The sequence below is a fragment of the Eleginops maclovinus genome, chromosome 9 (assembly GCF_036324505.1).
Source record: "Eleginops maclovinus isolate JMC-PN-2008 ecotype Puerto Natales chromosome 9, JC_Emac_rtc_rv5, whole genome shotgun sequence".
Taxonomy (NCBI): Eukaryota; Metazoa; Chordata; class Actinopteri; order Perciformes; family Eleginopidae; genus Eleginops; species Eleginops maclovinus.
In genome coordinates this window covers 21,621,047-21,642,157 of record NC_086357.1, presented here as the reverse complement: position 1 = coordinate 21,642,157, position 21,111 = coordinate 21,621,047, and the positions used below count along the sequence as shown (strand labels likewise).

Below are 21,111 nucleotides of genomic sequence, written 5' to 3'. Positions count from 1 at the left end.
AAGCCAACAGACAGAGAAACGGACATTCCTAGGACAGTGATGATGGATCAAACCCTGGCTTTAGTGAAATCACATATGGTTTTAGAGGTTTTATGGCCCCAGAGCCATGCTGATGTGACACTGTTCAGCAATTATCCCAATTTCAGCTGACTCATGTCTGTGCTGGTCTTACATATAATCTTTTTTGCACAGATATCCTCAGAGTCACTTAACTTTCTGCTAACATCACCTTTTTCTTATTTATAAAAAATGTGTCCTCTCAGAAGCAATATTTCAGGACTTTCATAAAATCAAGCAATATGACCTCTCAATTCGTAAAACACTTATTATAACAACTTGCAAAGAAACAGAGTTTGGAACTTGCTTGTCTTATATGTTCTTTATCACTACAGGACTAATGCTTACACACACACACGCACGCACGCACGCACGCACGCACACACACACGTAGATGATTATCCAACTGTGCATATACCTCTTTTTCAAAAATGGCTGTTGTCCTGCTCAATTCCCTGTTTGTATGAGCTTTCAATTTGAGGAGCTCTGTTTGATCTGCTGAGGAAGACAGATTTTGTGTTTTTATTTGCCTGCTGCTTGCATCTTTTTAATCCTCCGAAAAAAAATCATAAGATGTTTTTTCATCAGCGATTTGGTTATTGACACTTTCTTCTCAGCCGGTGGGCGCTGAGGTGTTTCATTTCAAGGTTTTCTCAAAAAAGGCAGACTTAAATTTGTTCACAATAACAACAGTTACTGTGTCATCTTTAGACAAACACAAACTTCTGCCTACTACGATCAAATGAGACAATGATACAAGGCACTTAGCTTCCAGTTGCAGACAGTCAAGCGACCCCACTTTGCATCCAATTTGTGCCATCCGCTTTATGACAGAGAGTCTGAGCTTTGCATGTTGTTATTTTCCCACACTTGAGATTCAGTGTGGGGCTCTTCCCACATAGCGGCCTTTCGAGCAGAGCGCAATTGAGATATAATTTGCATTTATCAAGCCATCAAATATGAATTGTATAGAGAAAAGACAAACAGCCCAATGTTGGAGGTTTTTTGTCTGAGGAACGAGTCCTAAAACCCGGAAGTAAGCTAACATTTTACAACTTCCGGTCCCCTCCGTCTCGGAGTCAATGCGATTTCTTCATAGGATTTTGGAAAACAGCTCGAAATAAGGTCTGTGGTTGACACACATTTAAGAGAAGGATCACGTTTTGTTCTACGACATTAAAGACATCAGCAGTGAACAATATTCCAAAAGCCTATGGAGAAATCGCATTGCTTTTTTGTTGAAGGATCCCATGCGCAGCTTAGGCCTACTTCCGGGTCGGCCTACAAAAATAAGTCATCCCTGTGGCGCTTTATTGCTACTTAACCTAAAGGATTTTATAACCTTGCAAAAAAAGACATTTGCAAACACTTTTAATTTCAAAATCTGGCCTATGCATTCATCCAAAGCATCTTTTCCTACCCCTGTTTCTGTCTGCTTTTGATTCAGGAGAAAAAGTTGAGTTGTTGTGTCATTAAAATAACACACTTAGAGCCCTGTATATAGGTAAATTCTCTCTGACTGCTTTCTAGTTTTATAGTTTTGATACGGTTAACATGTCCTGAAGTTAATCTAAATACTTTGTTTTGACACCTTTGCTGAATGAACACCAGTTGTGTACTTAGTCATTGGGATTCAATCAGAAAATGTCAAATAATCAAAACAGGACCAACAACCTATTCACGTAACTGCTAACTACTTGATAGTTTTCCAAATGTAACGTTCGTGACGCAATTAAGGAAGCACTAAAAAAGTATTGAGGTTTGATTCAAACATTTATTTAGAAGATACGTTCAAGCCTGTGTAATTTCACACAGGACCGAGGATCAGGGCTGTAAAAAACTGATATCCTTATTGCTATTTTGAAGTCGACTATCATTTGCTTTCCATTGAACAGGAAATCAAAACAGATGAGGCATGTGGTTACCATGATACCATCTATAACAAACATTTCTCAAGATGAAAAGATTAAACTCTCAACTGCATTTTTTTTTTTACTGATGCATAATTAAAAATGCATTCATCCTTTATTAGAAGATGTTAAATTCTTCTACTTATAACTGAGCACTCCATGTTTAATGACTAACCAAGGCCATGTTATAGTAATAGAGTGGCTGGCAAACAAAACATTTGCAATCAGACCTTCGGCCACTTTTTTCAAACCTCCATAGATAATAATTCATGTGTTCATTATTAGTATTTTAACAGCTGGAAAGGTAATATTACTGCGATAAAAAGCTGGCTGTTGATGCCTGCAGTCCACAAGCGGAGAGAGGATATAAAGCATTCTTACGTGCACCTGTTATTTCAATAAAAGATTTCTCTTCCAAGTCAGGCATTGACTGTTTATACTTAATTAAAGTTAGATGTGCCTGTTAAAATTCACTTTGATAGACATTGCACAAAGAAAACCTTCAATAAACTGGAAGAAGTATGTTGAAATTGAGTAGTTATTATGATTTGTTTCTTACTCTGTACGCTGTAAAGTAACAATACAGTTCTGTAGTTGGAAAGTTATTTTAAAATCTATACTATTCTTTAAGCCACTCTGAAACTGCACAGTTGAAACAACAGCTCCGACAAAGACTGATCCTTAAAGATGTCGATTTATAATAAAAATTCTATTCAATGTTTTTTGACAGTATTGATGTGAAACATTTTCATGGCAAAGACAAATCTAGAAACACAGGATAAAGGAAAGGAAATCACTTTAGCTCTACATTTCTCTGTAAAGACTTCTGATGCAGTCTTTGTCACAGCTCAACCGCACTGACTGAAGCTTTAAGAGATTAGATCTGTGGAGTTCAGACCTTCGTGATCTTACACAGACTTATGTTGCTTCTGCTTTCTTGACAGCTCTCTGTAAAGCATGTGCTGTTATTCTCAAGCATCAAATCTCTAACACATTAGCTGGTTCTTGTGCATCAGGGGCACATCCTTTATTTTCTGAGGACAGTTTTGTTCTCAAATCATAGCTGGCCTATGTGATTATTTAAGTAAAAGTATTGACCTAAACCAGAAAAACGATCGATACCCAGAAAGTTAATTACATTATGTAATAACCTAAGAAAACCACAGGAGACCAAATCCTACCTCAAAAGTAACATGGCAAGCTAAAAGTAAAGAGAAAAGAGGCCAATCCTTTGACTGAGCCCCCAACGACATAAATTATGTCAGCTCTTGGTGTTTTTCTGTTCTGCTCAATCCAAAAAACATATGGTGTCTATTCGCTTTAGACATGGGATTCATATTTAGATGTATCAAATTTAAACCAGCATAATGAGAGGATGGGAATTTGCTTCTTCAACCCCCTTTCTCATTTTGAAGAATGTAGCCTTTCCAACAAAACAGTTAGGCCTCATTTTTGCAAGATACCATCAGCTAAAAGCCTTCGTGTCTCGTGATATTCATCAGGCCTTTTGAAGAGGACCTGTCAAAGTTGAGGAAGCTGTATAAACCCACTTTCTGATTAACGCAGTAAAGATTGTGTTCTCGTCAGGCTCTTTTATAAGATTTTAGAGTTGAAAGAGACAGAAATTAAGATCTTATTTCGCTTTCCCACAAAATAATCGACCTTTCGCCAAATCCACCAATAGTTGCTGCGCTTTGCCTTTTTAAAGTCAAGTATGAACAAATTCAATAAGATTAAAACAAAACGATTGATGTATAAATCTCTAGCCTCCACACGTCTGCAGTTAAAAAAGCTTTTCTATTTTCCAAATTAGTGTCATAAATTGCCCCAGGTGTCTTGAATCAGATGAGGTTGTACTTGGGTGGCTAGCCATCTACGAAGCAAAACCCCAAATGTTTCCACACTCTGCGTCTCTGTTTTGGTGTTGTGATTGTAAAATCAGAATGGATTTGGTCTCTTGTTTCCTCCTCCATTTGTATTTATAGGCTAGTTATCTGCACATGCTAATACTTAAAGCTTAACCTTTCAACATTCAGATAAATTCAAAGAGTTGCGGCAGTTCTACTTCCTCCTAAACAAATACCCACATAAAGGTTTATCCACATTGCATAAAGAGCCTGCAGAAATTAAGAGAAATAACAGAGGGTGACAACAGCCCCTGTCTGCCTGATGCACAAATATGCATACACACACACACACACTGAATACCTTTGGAGTATGCAACGTCTCCTCATCAGTCTGTCTGAGCACACAGATCCAGTGTTCTGACCGCAGAGAGTGCCTCTGAAAGAAAAACGTGTCGGTCAAACAGTGTGGAAACAAAAACAGACCTTTTGAAAGGGGTGATGTATATAGGTTTTCACTGTGGTGCAAAAGAGGTCTGTAAGTAGCAACAGAAGACTAATACATCAGCCTCTTTTCATGGAGGGCAAACTAGGGGTTGGATGTAATAGATAGGAATGGTAAACTGATATTTAGACATTCCCGTTAGCCCCGGTATAGCTCAGGCAAATGATCGAAGTGCCAGATGTGGAAGTCTATCAATGTGATATTGTGTCATGGTAAACACAATTGAGCCTGTTCAGCTTACTAACAGTGAAGTGAGGTAGGATTGAAAAAAATCATACTACTACTGTGAGAAGGAACGGTCCCAGAGGATAAGGGCTGACAGGAAGCCTCTTTGATTCTTAGCCTCATCCTCCAAGCCATAACTCTTCCTGCCTTCTCTTCTTAAGTGAATTTCACAAGATGTCATTTTGCATCTGTTTTTACATGGCTGCTTAGGATTGGTATGTGTGGGAGTCTGTGTTTTTGTTTCTGTGTATATGTAAAACACATTAGTTGTGTAGGAGTGTTACATTTGTGATAAGAAAAGTTCCCACCATATGTTAGACGTGTTACAATCATTTCTTTAGTAGGAAAATGAATCACACTCTTGAATACTGAAGGCGTTTTCTCTGTGGTTTTAAAAGAGAATTTGAAATATGTGAGAAGAAATCGACCGTTTTGTGTTAGCTGTCATATCTGCAGCTTTGATGCCTTTTATACAGACCAAGCTTCAAATTCCCTTCCTTACTTATACCCAGAAAACCTTGAGTAGATTGGTCCCACCAGATGGAAAAGGACACTGGTATTCTGGGTATTTGGCAGTCACTGGGGGAAGAATAGACAGGTATTTAGAGGTATTTGGAAACATAGTGGACAGGAGATGGATAAAGAGGATGAGACGGAGAACAATAGAGTGTGTATCTCAAAAGCGGCCTGACTTGGGGTGGAAGAAGAGTCAGACGGTCTGTGTTTGTCATTAAAGGAGATTTTTCAACGGACAAAACAGATGAGCACTTCTTATCTTCTGAATCATGACAGCTGTGATCAGACCTGATGAGGATTAGTGTGTGCACCTATACTGTGAGCCATGAATACAGTTTGGAATGCCATTTAATTTACTGTTTACCATTGAGAATGTGTCATGGCTCATTATCCCCCGAAAGACCACCCATAAACCCACAAATGTGGTCTTTGTTTTCTTCTGTTTGAATGACCGTGGTCGAAATTATAACAATAACATTCACTTTCATAATCTTTCAATAGCCGGAGTCATTTAATTGTCGAGCTGTGATTAGTTTTTCTGGCCACATGCCTGAATGTTTTTTGTTTGGCTTTGTTGTGTGCCCCTTTTTCTTTATAGTTTAGTAGTTGAGTGGCATGAAATGAACAGATGAGTCACACTCTTAATAGCTGCTATTTGTCACTGTCACACTTGCTGTTTACTGACCGATTTATGACTCCATATGTCAGGGTAAATCAGGGTCATTTAGCACAACTGTTCAGAAAGAAATTAACAAAAAGTATGAACAAACCTTGAGCGTATAAAGATACAGATGATGGGAAGGGGTATGAGCTGTTGCGTCTGACTTTAACACGCGTTGAACTTAAGTCTCTTTTAAGCTACATGTGCCCTCTGGACTTGATTTAATCCTCTTAAAAAACTGTAGAATATTTGTTGCATTGTAGCTGGATTTCAAGATTGCTGAGAGTCCAAAGTAAGCATTCATTGTGGGCTGTCTGCACGGTATCTTTTAAAATTCAGGCACTACTGATTCCCTTCACATTGAAATTTGGTCCCAATTCTTCATCGCCTTGCCTTTATTGTATAGTTGATACTGCAGAGGCAGACAGGAAATGAGGGGCAAAAGAATGACATGCAATATATCCCTGTATCTTAGATAGTATGCACTTTAGCCACAAAGAAATTATTCATACAATGACGTATTCTTAGTGTGGGGTGACATAAGTGTTCAAGTATGCCCAGTTCTTGCACAATTTGGAAATATAGCAAGGTTGACATATTGACTGAAGAAGTGAACTTCCATCTTTCTGTAACTTCTGCAGAAGTGTTTTAGCTGCACCAGCCGTATAACCTGTGGAAAAGACCAGTAAGCAGTCTGGATTGAGAGATGGTATTTGGAGCGAGAGAGACGTCTTGATTTCACCTCTTTAAAAAAATATTTTATAACTGCTTTTTCAAACAACTATGTGCCATTAGCACAGCTTCAGCAAACACTTACAATAATGTGGAGGGAGACATTTGGATAGTATCCTAATTTGTTAAAGTCATTTCAGTTTTTGCTCATTTGTTTGTCTTTTCATGTTTTAGCAACTGTCCCCAACAAAACTCTAAGAGAAATGTAAAAAGTATGATGATGAGAAAGGTCATGTTGAGTGTCAGCTGATGCAATTAAGATCTGATCTGGGAACATTGCAACACCAAAACTAGTTCATAAAAACCTGATATGGTGAGCTATGTGGCAAGATATTGCTCCTGACTTGTAGTTTACCAGAAATATCTCTAGATTAATATCAGAGGCCACTTCCTGACTGCCTGAGTTGTGAAAACGCAGAAAATAACCCACTATTATCTCTCTTTCTTTGAAGACTTATTTCAATTTATATACTGTATGTTAAATAAATAGAATTAAAAATCACTAAGTCTCGTTGCCTTCGGTTTCTTCTGGAAGTTTTAATTAGGTCAACCGCTGTACCTTTGGCCCTCCAGATCTTTGACTGGAAAGACACTCAGCACCTCATTCTTCCTCGGAGACTCTAATGCTGCTAGCTCACACTAAAGGAAAGTCTGGGAGACATGGAGGCTTCCCTGGGCAACGCACAGTTATTCTTAAGCAGGTAACTGCCGGCCCTGACCTAGTTTTAAGCATGTGCTACTTTTTATATTGACCAGTTCTAAAGTAAAATGTGGAAGAAGAGAGGTGTCTGAGGTCGGGGCAGACAAAAAAAAGCATTGCAGCTGCTCACCATCTTTTCAATGCAATGAGATGTCTAAACAAACCATTTTCTGACAGCGTTGCATATTTTTTTACCCAATAGACAATACTTCTACCTACTTCCAAGGTAATTCAAGTGGATTCAAGAATAATCATAGTGATTAATCTTCAGGCTGCCCAAAAATAACCACATTCACAGTGTGTCATTTATATTTTAGTATTAGCATTGATCAACGCAAAGGTTGTTTTCTTGTAAACTCTGTGCACCACTTAATCACATTCTCCACTGCAACACTTAGAGCCTTGAGGATTTAGTGTTTTGTTATTGTCATTATACAAAGCAGAATGCACAATGAAATGTAGCCCCTTCACAAAAACTGTATATATTTAAAAATAATTCAATTATAATAGAAGATAAACAATGAAATGTCCAATAAAATACAACTGAACATAGTTCTAAAAGAAGGGAAGGTCAATTATATTTACAGAGAATACAGTTCTATTAAAAATATATATACAGTATTTGTAAAAATCAATTCAATTTGAGTGTTATAATTACAGAGCGAAAGTAAATAAACAAAGGTAAGGTCAGTATTATCAGCTGGTCTTGTGGCTTTGTCTTGTAAATAAGCCTGGTCTCCATTATAGTATGAAGACCTTAGTATTTACAATGATTATTGTGTTTACATATACCCCTGGGCTCTTGGCGAGATACACTGAAAAGGTTACGTGTAGTCTGCTGTCTGAGCTCTGTATGTGAGGGGTACTAAAAGAGGTGTTAATGGATAGGATATACGGTGGAAATAACAGGGGCTCTCGGGGCTCTGTGACCCACTAAAGAGGGTGAGGATTTGTCAACAGCAGCGAGTGATCTTGTGCAACTCTCTTTCTCCATAAACAATTTTAAGTTTACTTCAGACGTATGTTTGTGTCCTTTGCAGTTACACGCTGTTTTCATTTCAGCTACATCACAACAAGATGTGGGTGACGGGCTCTTTAGGCCATGGACTAGTTATTTGTGTGTATTTCAAAGAGAACATGCCTTGCAGAAAAGACTACTTTACTTTCCATAATAATATATGGCATACTAAAAATAATATCAAATGTCAGAAATGCACATTTTAAATTCAATAAATAATGGTTTGTTTCTACCCTCGTACAAAGAGCACTGTCTAACGTGCTTTTAGGATAATTGCCCGGTAAAAACAGCTTAAATTTCTTTACCTGAAAATGTAGAACGAGCTTTTTTTAGCCCTGAAACTTGGAAATGACTCCCATTGCATGACAGTTAATCCATTTTTGCTATTTTCCAGCTGAAAGGCAGTTGGAATTCGGGTGGATTTATAAATGTGTTGTATAATTATGACTAGAAGTCTTATAGCAACCAGTCATAAACCCTTGTGGCAATGGAAAACTTTCCACACGAAAATACTGTTTTCAAATTCATTGCCATTCCCTCAAACATTGCGTGAGTCTCCCTGAAGATGATACAAAAACAGCTAACATGCTGAGGTTCACTCCACGAGTCCTTTGTTTCTGAATGTTCACTTTCCCAGATGGACGGGTCCCCTTTTAATAATCGATCCCTCCTCCATAAATACTGCTTACCGCCGGCTGGAGAGGTTGCTTAACACTGTGATGTGGTTAGTAGCTGTTGGCAAACGCAGATTTCATCTTTCCTTTCGTGGTCTATCGAGTGGCCTTTACAAGAACTGAGCTTTCTTTTTTTAAATCCTTACATTCAGTGTGAACAGCTTTAAGATTGATAGACATGTCTAGGCTGGTGTTGTTTTAGTGAGCGTTTACATTTCCTCTGGCCATTACACCATCCCCTCTGATGGATACTGCAGAACTTATGAACTTGTTGATGCTTGAATGTCATTTAGGCGGAAATTTACTGAATGCTTCTGTTGATCTCTGGAGCAAAAAAGCTATGGAGAGGTGTTATGTCTAACAAAGTTGCATCTTGGGAGGTATGTCTTACAAAATGGATTGTTTTATAATCAGTTTCCAATAAAACAAGGGGACACACATGTACATTCAATTTGTGTGTACTCCGTAGAAAGCCTTTGACTTCCAATATCCAGTCTTTGATCTATTCAAGACTGAAATATTATTTCATATAATGCACTCTATTTGTTTAAAGGGGAGTACACTATGTCCATTTAAGAGGGCTGTTATGGAACATATGCAGATCAGTGGGGCTTGAAGTATACATGAGAAGAAAGACTTATTTTGAGTATCTATAGCAGCAGAACAGTCTGTCAACAGAAGGAAACCGACTTAACCTGTCTCCATGGGCCACTTTCAGAATGCAATGTTCCAACAACAGTTTTTCTCTCTTTAACTCTGTTATGGGGCCCTAGCTACCAATATTTTTTAACACACCTGAGTCCATGCATCACGTATTTTATGTCTCTTCCTGTACATCATGCTATCTCTAGTAAGGTTGCGTAAGAGTGGTTTTTCCTATGTCAGATGTGTGCTCTGCATACAGAGACACGCATGTTGTGATCTTTTTTATATTGCATCCGGACAAATTGGCAATTGGCCTCATTGAGAAGTTCTCAAGGCGTAACAAATTGTAGGTGGCTCGTCTTGTGGAGCCAAAGTGATTCTTTAAGTTGATGGTCTCTGTGCGCCTCAGGGCTGAATGTGAATGATATGTTGATGTGGAAGAGCTTGATGTGTTTCAAAGGGGGGGTGGGGTGATTTATAGGCCTGTGAGAAGAACACTGCGTCCAGGGTTGTGAAGAAACTGCTATCGTGTTGTGGTGTTTTTGTGTTTGTATCTTTGCTATGACTACATCAGCAAAGGGCCAGAGGCGTTTTTTTGTGTGTTGTCCCCGTTCCCATTATCCCAAAGACATTCTCTCAGGAGCACCTACTGTAGGAGGGAATGTCTTCAAATTGGACTCAAACTGGTTGGATTTTGGTCAAAGGTCTCTGCGTAACTGAATAAATAATTAGCTAATTATGACAATATTACCTACATGTCTCATAAGATAAAAAGGCATGACAATGTTATGTCAATATTGGCATAACAATTTGTTAAAAATAATATTGCCGCAGTATATTAAAAGTCTTGCAACATGAATAAGATTAAGCTAATGCAATAAAGACACAAATAAATGTATGATAAACGAGACATGGAGTTAAAAATTAAGTGAAAAAGGAAGAAAACTGAAATATTTTCCCTCTGTTTATCTTGCTCTTGCTCTAAGAGTAATCATCTACAAACCCTAAAACAACTTGTTGAATCTTATTTCCCATCAGCTATGTCAATGGGTGACTACAGTTTTTTGTTTAGTACTTATAAGCAAATTGCTATAGACAAAGTCATATGTTTGACCATGTAAGGAAAGCAGATATCAAATGTATCAAACTAAATATTCTATGTTGCATGGATAATAATGTTTACATTACATACACAGTATATATGATTTTGTGCCTCTTACATTATTAAGTCCCATTATTCAGCTCAACAATGTATTCAAAGGCCTTACCATTCAATGCGAGCTGCAGTTATTTAAATCCTGAATTATAATCCAGTATGCTATACACTACAGTTTTTGTGTTCCCCTCTTAGCCACAATTCATTAACTGATTGTGATCCCCATCGGCATATATCTGATCCTATTTCCTCTAATCAACACAAAACGTCAACACAATCCAACATAAAACCATCATCAAAAAGGCATGTCACGTCAGCTACAGATTGTCATGATCCTTGTTTTCTGTCTGTTTCCTGTTTTATTTTGAAATGTTTTCCCTCTGTTGTGTCATGTGTAGTTTTACTCCCTGTCTTTTGGTTTTCCTTCCTTCCTTGATTGTTTCATTGTTGTCACCTGTTGCCCTGTGTTTCTGCCTCCCCTCCCCAGCTGTGGCTTGTGTTGTGATTAGTATCTTTGTATTTAGTCCTGCTTCACCTTGTGTTCTCTGTCAGTTCGTTAGCGTCTTTCGTGTGTTCAAGTCAAGCGTTTTTCATGTCTTGGATTTCTCTATCGTCTTCATGTGTTCAAGTCAAGTGTTTTTCATGCCCTGGATTTATCGTCTTCATGTGTTCAAGTCAAGTGTTTTTTTCATGTCCTGGATTTTTCCTAACTTCGTATTTTTGTAAAACAGCTTTTGGAATAAAGCTCGCCTTTCGTTTGTACCCATACCTGCCTCCCTTTGTTGCTGCACTTGGGTCCTATTTCCCCAAACCCTGACACAGATCAGTATTTTCAGATACTGAACTCCTTCCTCTTCACTATTCAGATGCTAATTTCTCTCAGTGCGTCTGCTGAGCTAGGAACCTTGAGGAACAAGACGTTTTGTGCCTGGATATCATCACAACTGAGGACATGAAGTAAGGAATGTAGCATAGTCTGATCTCTCCTGCAGACATGTTTGCAGTGAGGTGAAGAGGTGGGAACAGACTTCACAGACAGTGACTCAGCGGCTCGCAGTCATGCCCTTGCTGTCTCTTGTGCACAGTTAAATGATGTCTTTAAATGAAGAGAATTCTATGATTTAATGTCCGTGCAGGGCAAAAAGGTACACTTTGTTAAGAGATGCCTTTTGGGAAAGTTGATGTGAATCTTGCGCTCATAATGTCATAATGTTCCTTTATGTTAAATGTAAGGAAATGAAGCGAACATAACATAACATTACTTCAGATCACATTTATCCTGTCAGATTTCATTTCAAAGAAAATAGCATGCTATTTCTAAATGTCAGCGCTAACCTTTAAACATGAGAAATAACACTGTAAAATAACACTATGCCGTCAAAGTAAATTTCCTGAGAGATGAAGAATGTTGTCACGATGAGAACGCAGACTGAAAATGTGAACAGAGTAGAGAGTGCCTGTGTTACATTTCAGCACCATCGATCACAAAGTCCAATTTCAAGAGAAGCAAACAAGGCCATTAATCAACATTTCAAAGTTGATGATCTTCATTTCTGTTTAAATTGTGATCCACACCAGTAATCTTGAGCGGATCGTGTAGGGAAAAGAACACAACACATAAAGAATGTCTGACCTTAAAGTATGTTAATCACGATACTAATCAGATGTCACGCATTGAGGTGATTGCCAATTAGCAGCAAGAGGTATGCTTGCCTGTTTTCTGCAATTTTCTGTAATTGACATGAACATTTGGTCTGATGAGTCATCTCCCAGTTCACCCTTCTCCCTTCACTTAGGCTGCTTTATGTTTGGAAAAAGCCAAAGGTATGCCTTCAGACAGTGCTGGCTGCTGCCAACAGTTTATTACTGTGGCTCTGTAATAGTGTGAGCAGCCATCTCATGTCATTAGATTTGATCATTGCTCTGCATGGTCATATAACAGCCAAACAGATAGGCTACTTTATTGGCCCAGGTGGTGCAAACACTGTCCCCTAATCACAATCCTATGTTCCAAGATCCTGATGCGCCCATAAACACTGCTAAACAAATCAAAGAGTGGTTTCAAGAACACTTTCAAGAACAAGATCCTCCCATGGCCTCCCCAGTAACCAGATGTAAACATAATTGAACTTTTATGAGATCAGGCCACAGAGACTGGAGAGGCCTCCATCCCATTCCTCACAGCACTTGAGGATTTTCTTCTTGACAAATAATCCAACCAGACTCATTTCAGGATTTGTGTGCCTTCCCTCAAAAGAGATGTCAGGCTGTTTTCTAATTACATTATGTTTTTCTTATAATGTCCTTTCCCCTAGGCTTGAGTAGTGGTATGAACAGTGGTTGACCCTATTCAGGGTTTTCTTATCTGAAATGATTGAGTCTTGCTGCAGCATAAGAGGCCCTTGTCTACTTAATCACTAAGCACTGAGGGTTGAATTCTCAAAAGAAAAAGAGCACTGCTTTTGTGTTCGCTTAACCTATTTGATAGCTAACAGAAACAAAGTTTCCAAGGCCCCACAAATGGTGAAATATTGCCAATCATAAAGCATCTTGGTGCTCCGGTGAAATTGAAACATATTCAAATCAAGCAATATACATAGATCTGGGGCATACCAATGAGCCTCATTGCAAAAACAATCCACCTCACAAAGATCAATGTGTGTGTGTGTGTGAGCAGGTCTGATAATATTTAATATCTCTTTTTCTTTCTGCTATTGTGTTGTTTAGGTCGTTCACATTGTTGAGCCTTTATACTTTGCCACATCATCTATGTGGCAAACAATCGAATGCAAAAAAAAAAAAGTGCACATTTTTCTCACTTGCAAAACTCCATGAGGGTTTTTTCAAGCTGCACTTTCATTATCGTTCAGATCTTTTGTGAATTGCACCTTGAGACCAGAAAGAAAGTGGTTTTAAGTGTTTTGGTATCTGTGGCTGCTATCTTTGTGAATTTTCCTCGGAAACTTTCAAGCTTTGGTTCAAGGAATAGTTGAGACTTGAAAGGCTTTCTTGAAGATTTCTAATTCCTGCCAGTATGGTTAATGTGAATTTTCCAATAGCAGCAGTTAGCTTAGCAAGAAAAAGCTTGTCTGGTTCTGTTTGTTGGTAACAAAACCTGCCTACCAACACATCCAAAGCTCACTTAAAGAGCATTTACTGTGTATCCTGTTTGTTCAAACTAAATGTTTGCTAAAAAAAAAAGTAAAAATTAAATGCTGCAGTGTTGAGTGGATTATGTGCCAGACTATTACTCGGCCAGGCGCAGTGACTTCCTGTAGCCTGGTTGTTAACGTGATGTTGCCCGGCAACCACCAGCTAAAAAAAACAGATCCGGCAGAATTACCTTAAACCAGAGCCAGGCAGTTTCTCCATGTTTCCAGTCTATCTTACTCTGCTGATTCTAGCTTCATTTTCACATTTACGTTTGTAACTGTAAAGAGAGTAGTTTTACTCCTTGAGACCATTTTGTATCTGTTTGGCGGCGTAACTAAAGTGATTGTGTGTTTAGAGCATTGCCAAAGTGCTGCAGGGCCCACAGTCGATACGTTGCATGAATGCATCACTAATATACAGACTGAGGATTGAACCTGCGTCTGCGGCTGATGCTGCTCCTCCCGTGTAGACAGGTGAGAGTTTTGCAGATCTACTTATCCTTTCGCAAATAAGCAAATAAGCGTGCATTTCATTATGTTAACTTCAACTGTGTGATCAGTATAAGTGCAAGAGGGTGCAAGGGCTAAAGATGCTTTACAGAAATGGGCCAGTATTTGATGAAATAATGTGGCACTTGGGGCAAAGAGGTACCTGTGGCACCTGGGTGCAAAACTAACAATTATTTTCCAAGATAAGATAATCCTTTATTGATCCCTGTAGGGAAGTTCAGGTCTTTCTACTGTGGCTTATACAAAGTATATGCTGATTACTTTCTAGATCCAATCATTGCTAAAATCTGTAACATTTGAAATGAATAACTATAAATCCAGTCTGGGAACAGAGCCTTTTACAAAAAGATGTATATAGTAAGCATTAAGATGAAGGTGACAAAATGATGGTGATTCTGGACATCCTGATATTCCTATTTTTAACACTAAATTGTTATTTATGTTGGGTAATTCCTTTAGGCAAAGTCTGCAGGCTTATATAGGTTTGGGGAGATTAAACGTTTATTAAAGGGCCTTCAACCACTCATCGTTTTCACAGGGGGACTGTGCGGAACCCTGGGGCTTATTGGCAATGCAGGTCTGTGAGGGCAGACAGTGGGACTGGTCCAGCAGTCAGATGTGGGTTCAGTTTCCTGTCCACTAAACATCAAAGTCGAGTCTGGGTTTGCATTTCAAGGGACATAACGACATTATGGCTTTTAACGTTCCACAGAATACATCTAGCACCAAGCAAACAATTGTTTTCCTCATATGAGCTCCTTGTGGGAGCTTTAAAACATGACTGTCCTCATATCGGTTTATGAAACGAGAAGCATTTGAATGACAAGATCTTTTGGAACAAGAAAGTAAAGTAAGCAGGTAGTGGTGTTTTCAGCTTGGCTCAAGCAGTTTCTTAGCTAATAAAAAACATTTTGGCTGGAGACTTTGTCTTCCATCCATCCTTGGTGGATGATTTAAGAGACATTTGAGGATGATTGCCGGGTTGTGGACAAGATGAAGCTAATGATGGATGTCTTTGGACTCTACTCACAGTTTAATATGTCATCTGAGCCAGACTTTCTCTATACTAAATGTTGCCTCATACAAATAGTTACACTGTCCAGTGGTTGGAGTACTGAAACGAGAAGTCAAATAAATGATGGACAGAGCAGTCCTCATTCTGGCCCATCTCTTGCTGTTGGCACCTTTGTTTACTTCTCCCATCCAGCCTGCTGATTCAGTTTTTCCACAATACATCATGGTGATGCCTCTAATCACTGTTTTTTCTGTATGAAAATTCAAGTAATTGGAGCTTGTTTAATTTGATTCACAACGTTTGCCTTGCAGTTTTCGCACCTTTCGGAATGCCAAAGCAGAGCTGTTGGTAATGTCTGTCAGTGTGTCAGTGCCACCTCCAAACTGCAGGCTGTCCACTTCACTGTAGAGATTGTTGGCTGGAATACTAAAGGGACAATTTTATTAGCTCAGGACACCACCTTCTGATTAATAGTACTTGGCTGCATTGTGGAAAAATAAACACTGTTGGTGATTATCCAATAAAACCTTTCTGAGCTCAAACTGCATGATTCAAGACTACCTGTGATGATCAGCACTCCAAAATATTCCCAGCTGTGTTTTAATGTTCCTTTTTTGCGTTTTATTCTGGGTATTTCCGCTTAGTATTAAACCCATGCTGATGTTAATTGACCATAAAGCTAATCCAACAAAAATAACACAAAGACGACTTTAATACTATGACATGCTAGTCCATAAAATGGTGATTACAATCACCAAAGAGATCTACATATTAAGTTTTAAAATCTCATAGGTGGAGTTGTATGTACAGTGAGTTATGATGATGAGGTAATGTTCCTGTAAATCTGCTAGGGCTTTTAGCCTTGAACATTACATATTTAAGAATTTGGTAACGAAGCTCACGTTTCTTTACACTGGCTCTCTTTTTTCCTCAGTAATTTCACACTTGATGAGATCCAACTACTGACAAGACACAGTGCACATTCTTAATTCCTGCCCATGACACGTTTTCACGACTCTCCTCTGCGGTTACGCTGCAGCCTTACATGATTCTCAAAGTCAGGAATCAGAACAAGTGGCCTCTGTTAAGCGTCACTCCAGTCCAGACAGTAACTCACATTACCTCCAGGCTAAACTGCCAGCAGAGTTATAACTGGTGCAATAAAGCATTGGAGACAAAGTGAATAAAAGTTGACGAAATACAGATCGTCATTTATGTATTTTTGTTTTTTGCCACTTGCCAATTGGATAAACATGTAGGTGTTAAAAATCTCAATTTCAATTCCAATGGAAAGGTCAGTTTTGTACACTGGTGATAATTATGAGTCATGTAGCTTCTATGATCATGGAAAGATGGCCTGCTCACAAATGTAAAAGTTCTTACTAAGGTTAAACTGACTGACAGAAGTTGTGCTGTTGTAAGATATCTTTCCGAGTTTCTGTTTTATCCGTTCGATCAAATCTTTTCTTGATAAAGTATTGCTGCCTCAGGAACAAAAACACTGGCAGGGACCCTGAGCTCACAAATAATTTGTAAAAAATGTAAGAACCTACATCAAGGAAAAGTAAACTTGATGGAATCAGCCAAATACCTGTCTGAAGCACTATGGTCTGCCATGAAAGAACAATAACAGTCTTTGTAACTGATCATTAAGGAATAGTGTTGTAGTATTTGCACAGTAGGCTACATGAAAAGGGATTTTCCACATTTACCACAAAGTTTGGAAACAAGTCAAATAGTGTATTAAAGTGTTCTCAAGAAACCCAACAGGGCCACCAGGAAAGCCCAGAGTATTGGCATATATCAGCAGAGTTTAATTGATTGAACATAAAAAAGTGTGAACCAAATGAAAGAACAGGAGAGGTTTGTCTGAAATCGTTGAATGAAACTATTTATTATGGAGAGCTTTCCCCACATAAAGGCTTTAGTTAATGTTCAACAGGCCCATTTTTGTAAACTTTATCGACTTGTGATCTGTATTAATTTTAGACCAGCCTATGTGAAACTGATAAACCAAACAAGTACATTTGTGGGGATTAAATGTGCTGCTTGATGATTCATTAACGTTCATGTCGCTGAAATGAATATCAGCCATGCTCCAGCGCTCAGCTTGCCTCGGTGTGACGGTGAGACGGCTCTCTGCAGACTGCAGCCCGGATGGAAGCAGCTCAGTCCGCATAGTTGACCGTCGTACCGCTCTGCCTGGAGGTTATACCATTTTTCCACCCAGCGAACAGCCAGATGCATTTGAAACGGCAGAAAAAAGCACCTATTTAGTAGTGCAATTTAGAAACGACTGTTTATTTCGCCGTGCTTTCATGGCGTCTGGCTCCGGAGATGAAGAGGGAAACACGGAAGGCGGTTCATGGAGACTCATAGGCCCGGTCGAGGGGCTGTCCAAGAAGCGCTGCCGCTTGATGTACTGCTCCCTCGGCTTCGACTCTGATGTCTGCCTCTTCTACGTGAAGGGGGAGTTTTTCGCTATGGATGCTCGCTGTTCTCATTCCGGTAAAACATCAACCTATCAGTCGCTTATGTTAACCCTTTAGCTATCTTTGCAGAATAAGGCACAATATATAACGTCTTGTATGATTGTAGCATAACATAATAAGGATATTCGCCGTATTGTAAAGAATTTAATGTAAGATCTATGGGTCAGACTAAAACTGCACCTCTTCAACAAAATGAGTATCTGGTTTATTTGTCCCAAAGCTGATAGCCTACTGAAATATCAAACGTGACAGCCCCCTGCTGTCACAGTTTCACACCATGTTATGCAAGCCTCACCATCACATTTTCCCAGAAGGCACACAGCAAAAGCCATTTGTTGAAAAAAATAAGGGAGAAAATGTGAGTTACAATATCCTGTTTCTCCCAGGCGGTCCTCTGTGTGAGGGGGACATCGAGGAGGCTAACGGAGTCCTGCAGGTCTTCTGCCCCTGGCACGACTATGACTTCAACCTCAGGACTGGGAAGTCAGGGACCTCCTTACAGGTCAGAGATTAAATACGTCCTAACTTATTCACAAAAAAAGGCTGAATTTCATTGCTCAGAATAGAAAGATATAATTCAAATGTAATTTAGAGTAGAGAAAGACATTAATTAGACACACAATTATTCCCAAAATATCATCATGAATTAAATATGGATCCCACTTCCAAAAACATGCCCAGTAGACAAAGGCTTAGCTCGCTGACTGCACCTGGAAGTTGACATTGACATTTGCAGTGATATGTAGGCAGGTCATCCACTTTTATTAGATGTAGAAAGTTCCACTGATTGACACAGCATGAGGAATCAAAGTCTATTGGTCAGAGTTAAAATTATTTTCCCCTTTTATTCCCCTTTTCTATTATATATATTGCATGCAATGAACAATCCAAACAAGAGCTTTAATTTCCATAAACATCTTGTTCAATTTTATAAACCATTGTTTATCCTTTACAGTGCATTACTGTTATGTCACCAATCAAACAATAGAAGACATATAAAAACAATGATTTTGAGAGTTTGCTAACTTTTTTACTTATCAGAAGTGAGATTAAATACACTGTAAGCGTACTTGATTTTCCCACAGTAACATATCATTTGTTTGTGCCTTTGTGTTCTTTATTTACCTTTTAACAGCAACAAGTGTATGAAGTCAAGCTGGAGGATGGCAACGTGTACGTGAAACACGCCAGTCGTCTCTCCTTAGAGCCTTTTCCTGCGGATCAGAAGAGTTGAAAAACCTCATCCCTTTGTGAGGCCCGTCTATTTTTGAAACTTGTTCCACAAACCCAAGCCATCTGAAACATTCCTGAGCCTTATCTATCATGTTCACAGACGGTTTGTGCTTTAATTGCTATGAACTCAGGACAATATCAAGAGGATTGTCTGAAGAGGACATGACATCATGAAACTGAGATTTACTTGCTGCTGTTCCAGGTAGAGATTCATCACAGATACTGAACATGGAGCGCTCTAAGGTCACTACAGACTTTTATAATACAGCAGACTGTAGCATATACAGTATAACAGAAAAGTTTTCATATGTAACATTACATTTTTATTACATAAAAACTATTTTGCCTATTGACCAGATTTTGTAGGATTCCTAAAGATAATCATTTTATTATTTCTGATGTAAATAATAGAGTGATATATGTTTTATAGCATATGTCATTGCATTTCTGCTAAAACATTAAAAAAATGTTCACCTTAGTCTTGGCAACTAGTCTTATAGGCACTAGCAAGCAATTACGTCCCTGTTTTGCTCCCACATTTCTTTTCTGATTTAAATACAATATGACCATTGACACGTATCTAACAATAATTGCAATGCAGGGATGCATTCACATGCGGACAGAAATAATGAGTCTTGTTTTACAGTAAGGCTAGAGGTAATATGATTTATACAAAAAAATGCAAAATGCAGTGATAATCTAGTGATTTGTAAATGCAGTTCAAGTGGACAAAATGAATAGTATAGATGACAAGAAATAAACACTAATGTCTTGATTTATATGAAAAAAAACTCGTAGATTGTTATTTTTAGTTGTGGTATGTCATTTTGAGGTCCTCAGTGTATTTCAAAAAGTAATACAAGACTTTCCACTAATTACAGTGGAGTAATTTTTAGAATCATGTAATGGAGGAAGCGTTATGACGTTAATATCCAACTAAAAAGGTCTTATTGTTATTACTACCATTAATCCTCTTCAATGTCTTCAACAAGCAGTACCAGAGGCTTCAAACTCTTTAACTTGCAGGCGATCACTCATACTTGTTGAGTTGTGGCCTTTGCATAAATGTAGACATTTATTCCAGTGATGTCACCAAACAGAAACAAGGATTTGATTTTGGAAAGCTTTAACCCGAATACAGTTCCAGCAAGTAAAACACACATGAAGGGCACTGCAATTACGTTTGGTGGCAGTCCCCGAGTTCAGTCATCTCAAACAGCAATTCTCTCCACTCCTGGCCTGTGCACAGACAGGTTTGTCTGTTATTGACGCAATTGGACTCAAAAGACACAGTTAAGGCGCCGGAGGAAGGTTCATGACCTTGAATGCACCATTGACTCAAAAACAAATGTTTTTTCTAGCTTTATGTGCGTGTGCACTGATGCATTTTTACCCAGCGGTGAGGGCAGTCACTCACTGTGTTTTCTATCAGCTCCATTTTCTGGCAGAGGCGCACGGCCCATCCTCGAGGTGTCAGAGGCAACATTCTCACTTTCCTCCCTGCTGTGATCCTCGCTGTGCAACTTTATTACAGTAATAATTCCACTGGCTAAAAATGTCAGTATTTTGCAGCAGTGTTTTTTCTGTGTGCATTACAACTCATCACCTGGAGTGTAATAGACACACACAATGGACATGCAGCTATTTTGAGTCAGTGGAAAAGTCAAAGTAAACATTGTGTGACTGCACAGTTCTTACATTTGTACATCTTGATATTCTTTCTTAGAAAACCAGCATTGCCATCTGTTGCCATATGTTATCTTTAAGTTATTATAATGCTCAGCCAATTTTAATGCATTTTGTTTATTATGACAATTATGTTTGTGGTTTATATGTTAAACATGTCTGCAGACCTCATATACTGTTACCTATGCACTGTAGGCTTCTGTAATAAACTATATTTATTGTTGCTTAGCATTTCATATGTATTGTTTCATTCACATGTTTAATTATTGTTTGTTAGCATCACTGATAAAAAATGTTTTTCTTATATTCAGAAATGTGAAATTCTTAAACCGTTTTTAGGTTCTCCTTTTGTGTATATACATCAAACATCACACAGAAAA

General features: G+C 38.5%; 1 protein-coding gene across 2 annotated transcripts; it reads left to right on the top strand.

The window, feature by feature from the left end:
• The first annotated feature begins 17,360 nt into the window (after positions 1-17,360).
• Positions 17,361-20,959, top strand: si:ch211-212d10.2 (uncharacterized protein LOC557710 homolog). Of its 2 annotated transcripts, XR_010166483.1 has the most exons (4): positions 17,361-17,828; positions 18,199-18,314; positions 18,948-20,658; positions 20,737-20,959. XR_010166483.1 is itself a non-coding variant. In XM_063891973.1 (3 exons), exons 1-3 carry the CDS (start codon positions 17,414-17,416, stop codon positions 19,044-19,046), a joined length of 630 nt encoding a protein of 209 aa, XP_063748043.1. In that variant the 5' UTR covers positions 17,361-17,413; the 3' UTR covers positions 19,047-20,959. The 2 variants fall into 2 exon arrangements, 1 of the variants encoding a protein (XP_063748043.1); XM_063891973.1 differs by having other exon boundaries at positions 18,948-20,959.
• The last annotated feature ends 152 nt before the right edge of the window (positions 20,960-21,111 follow it).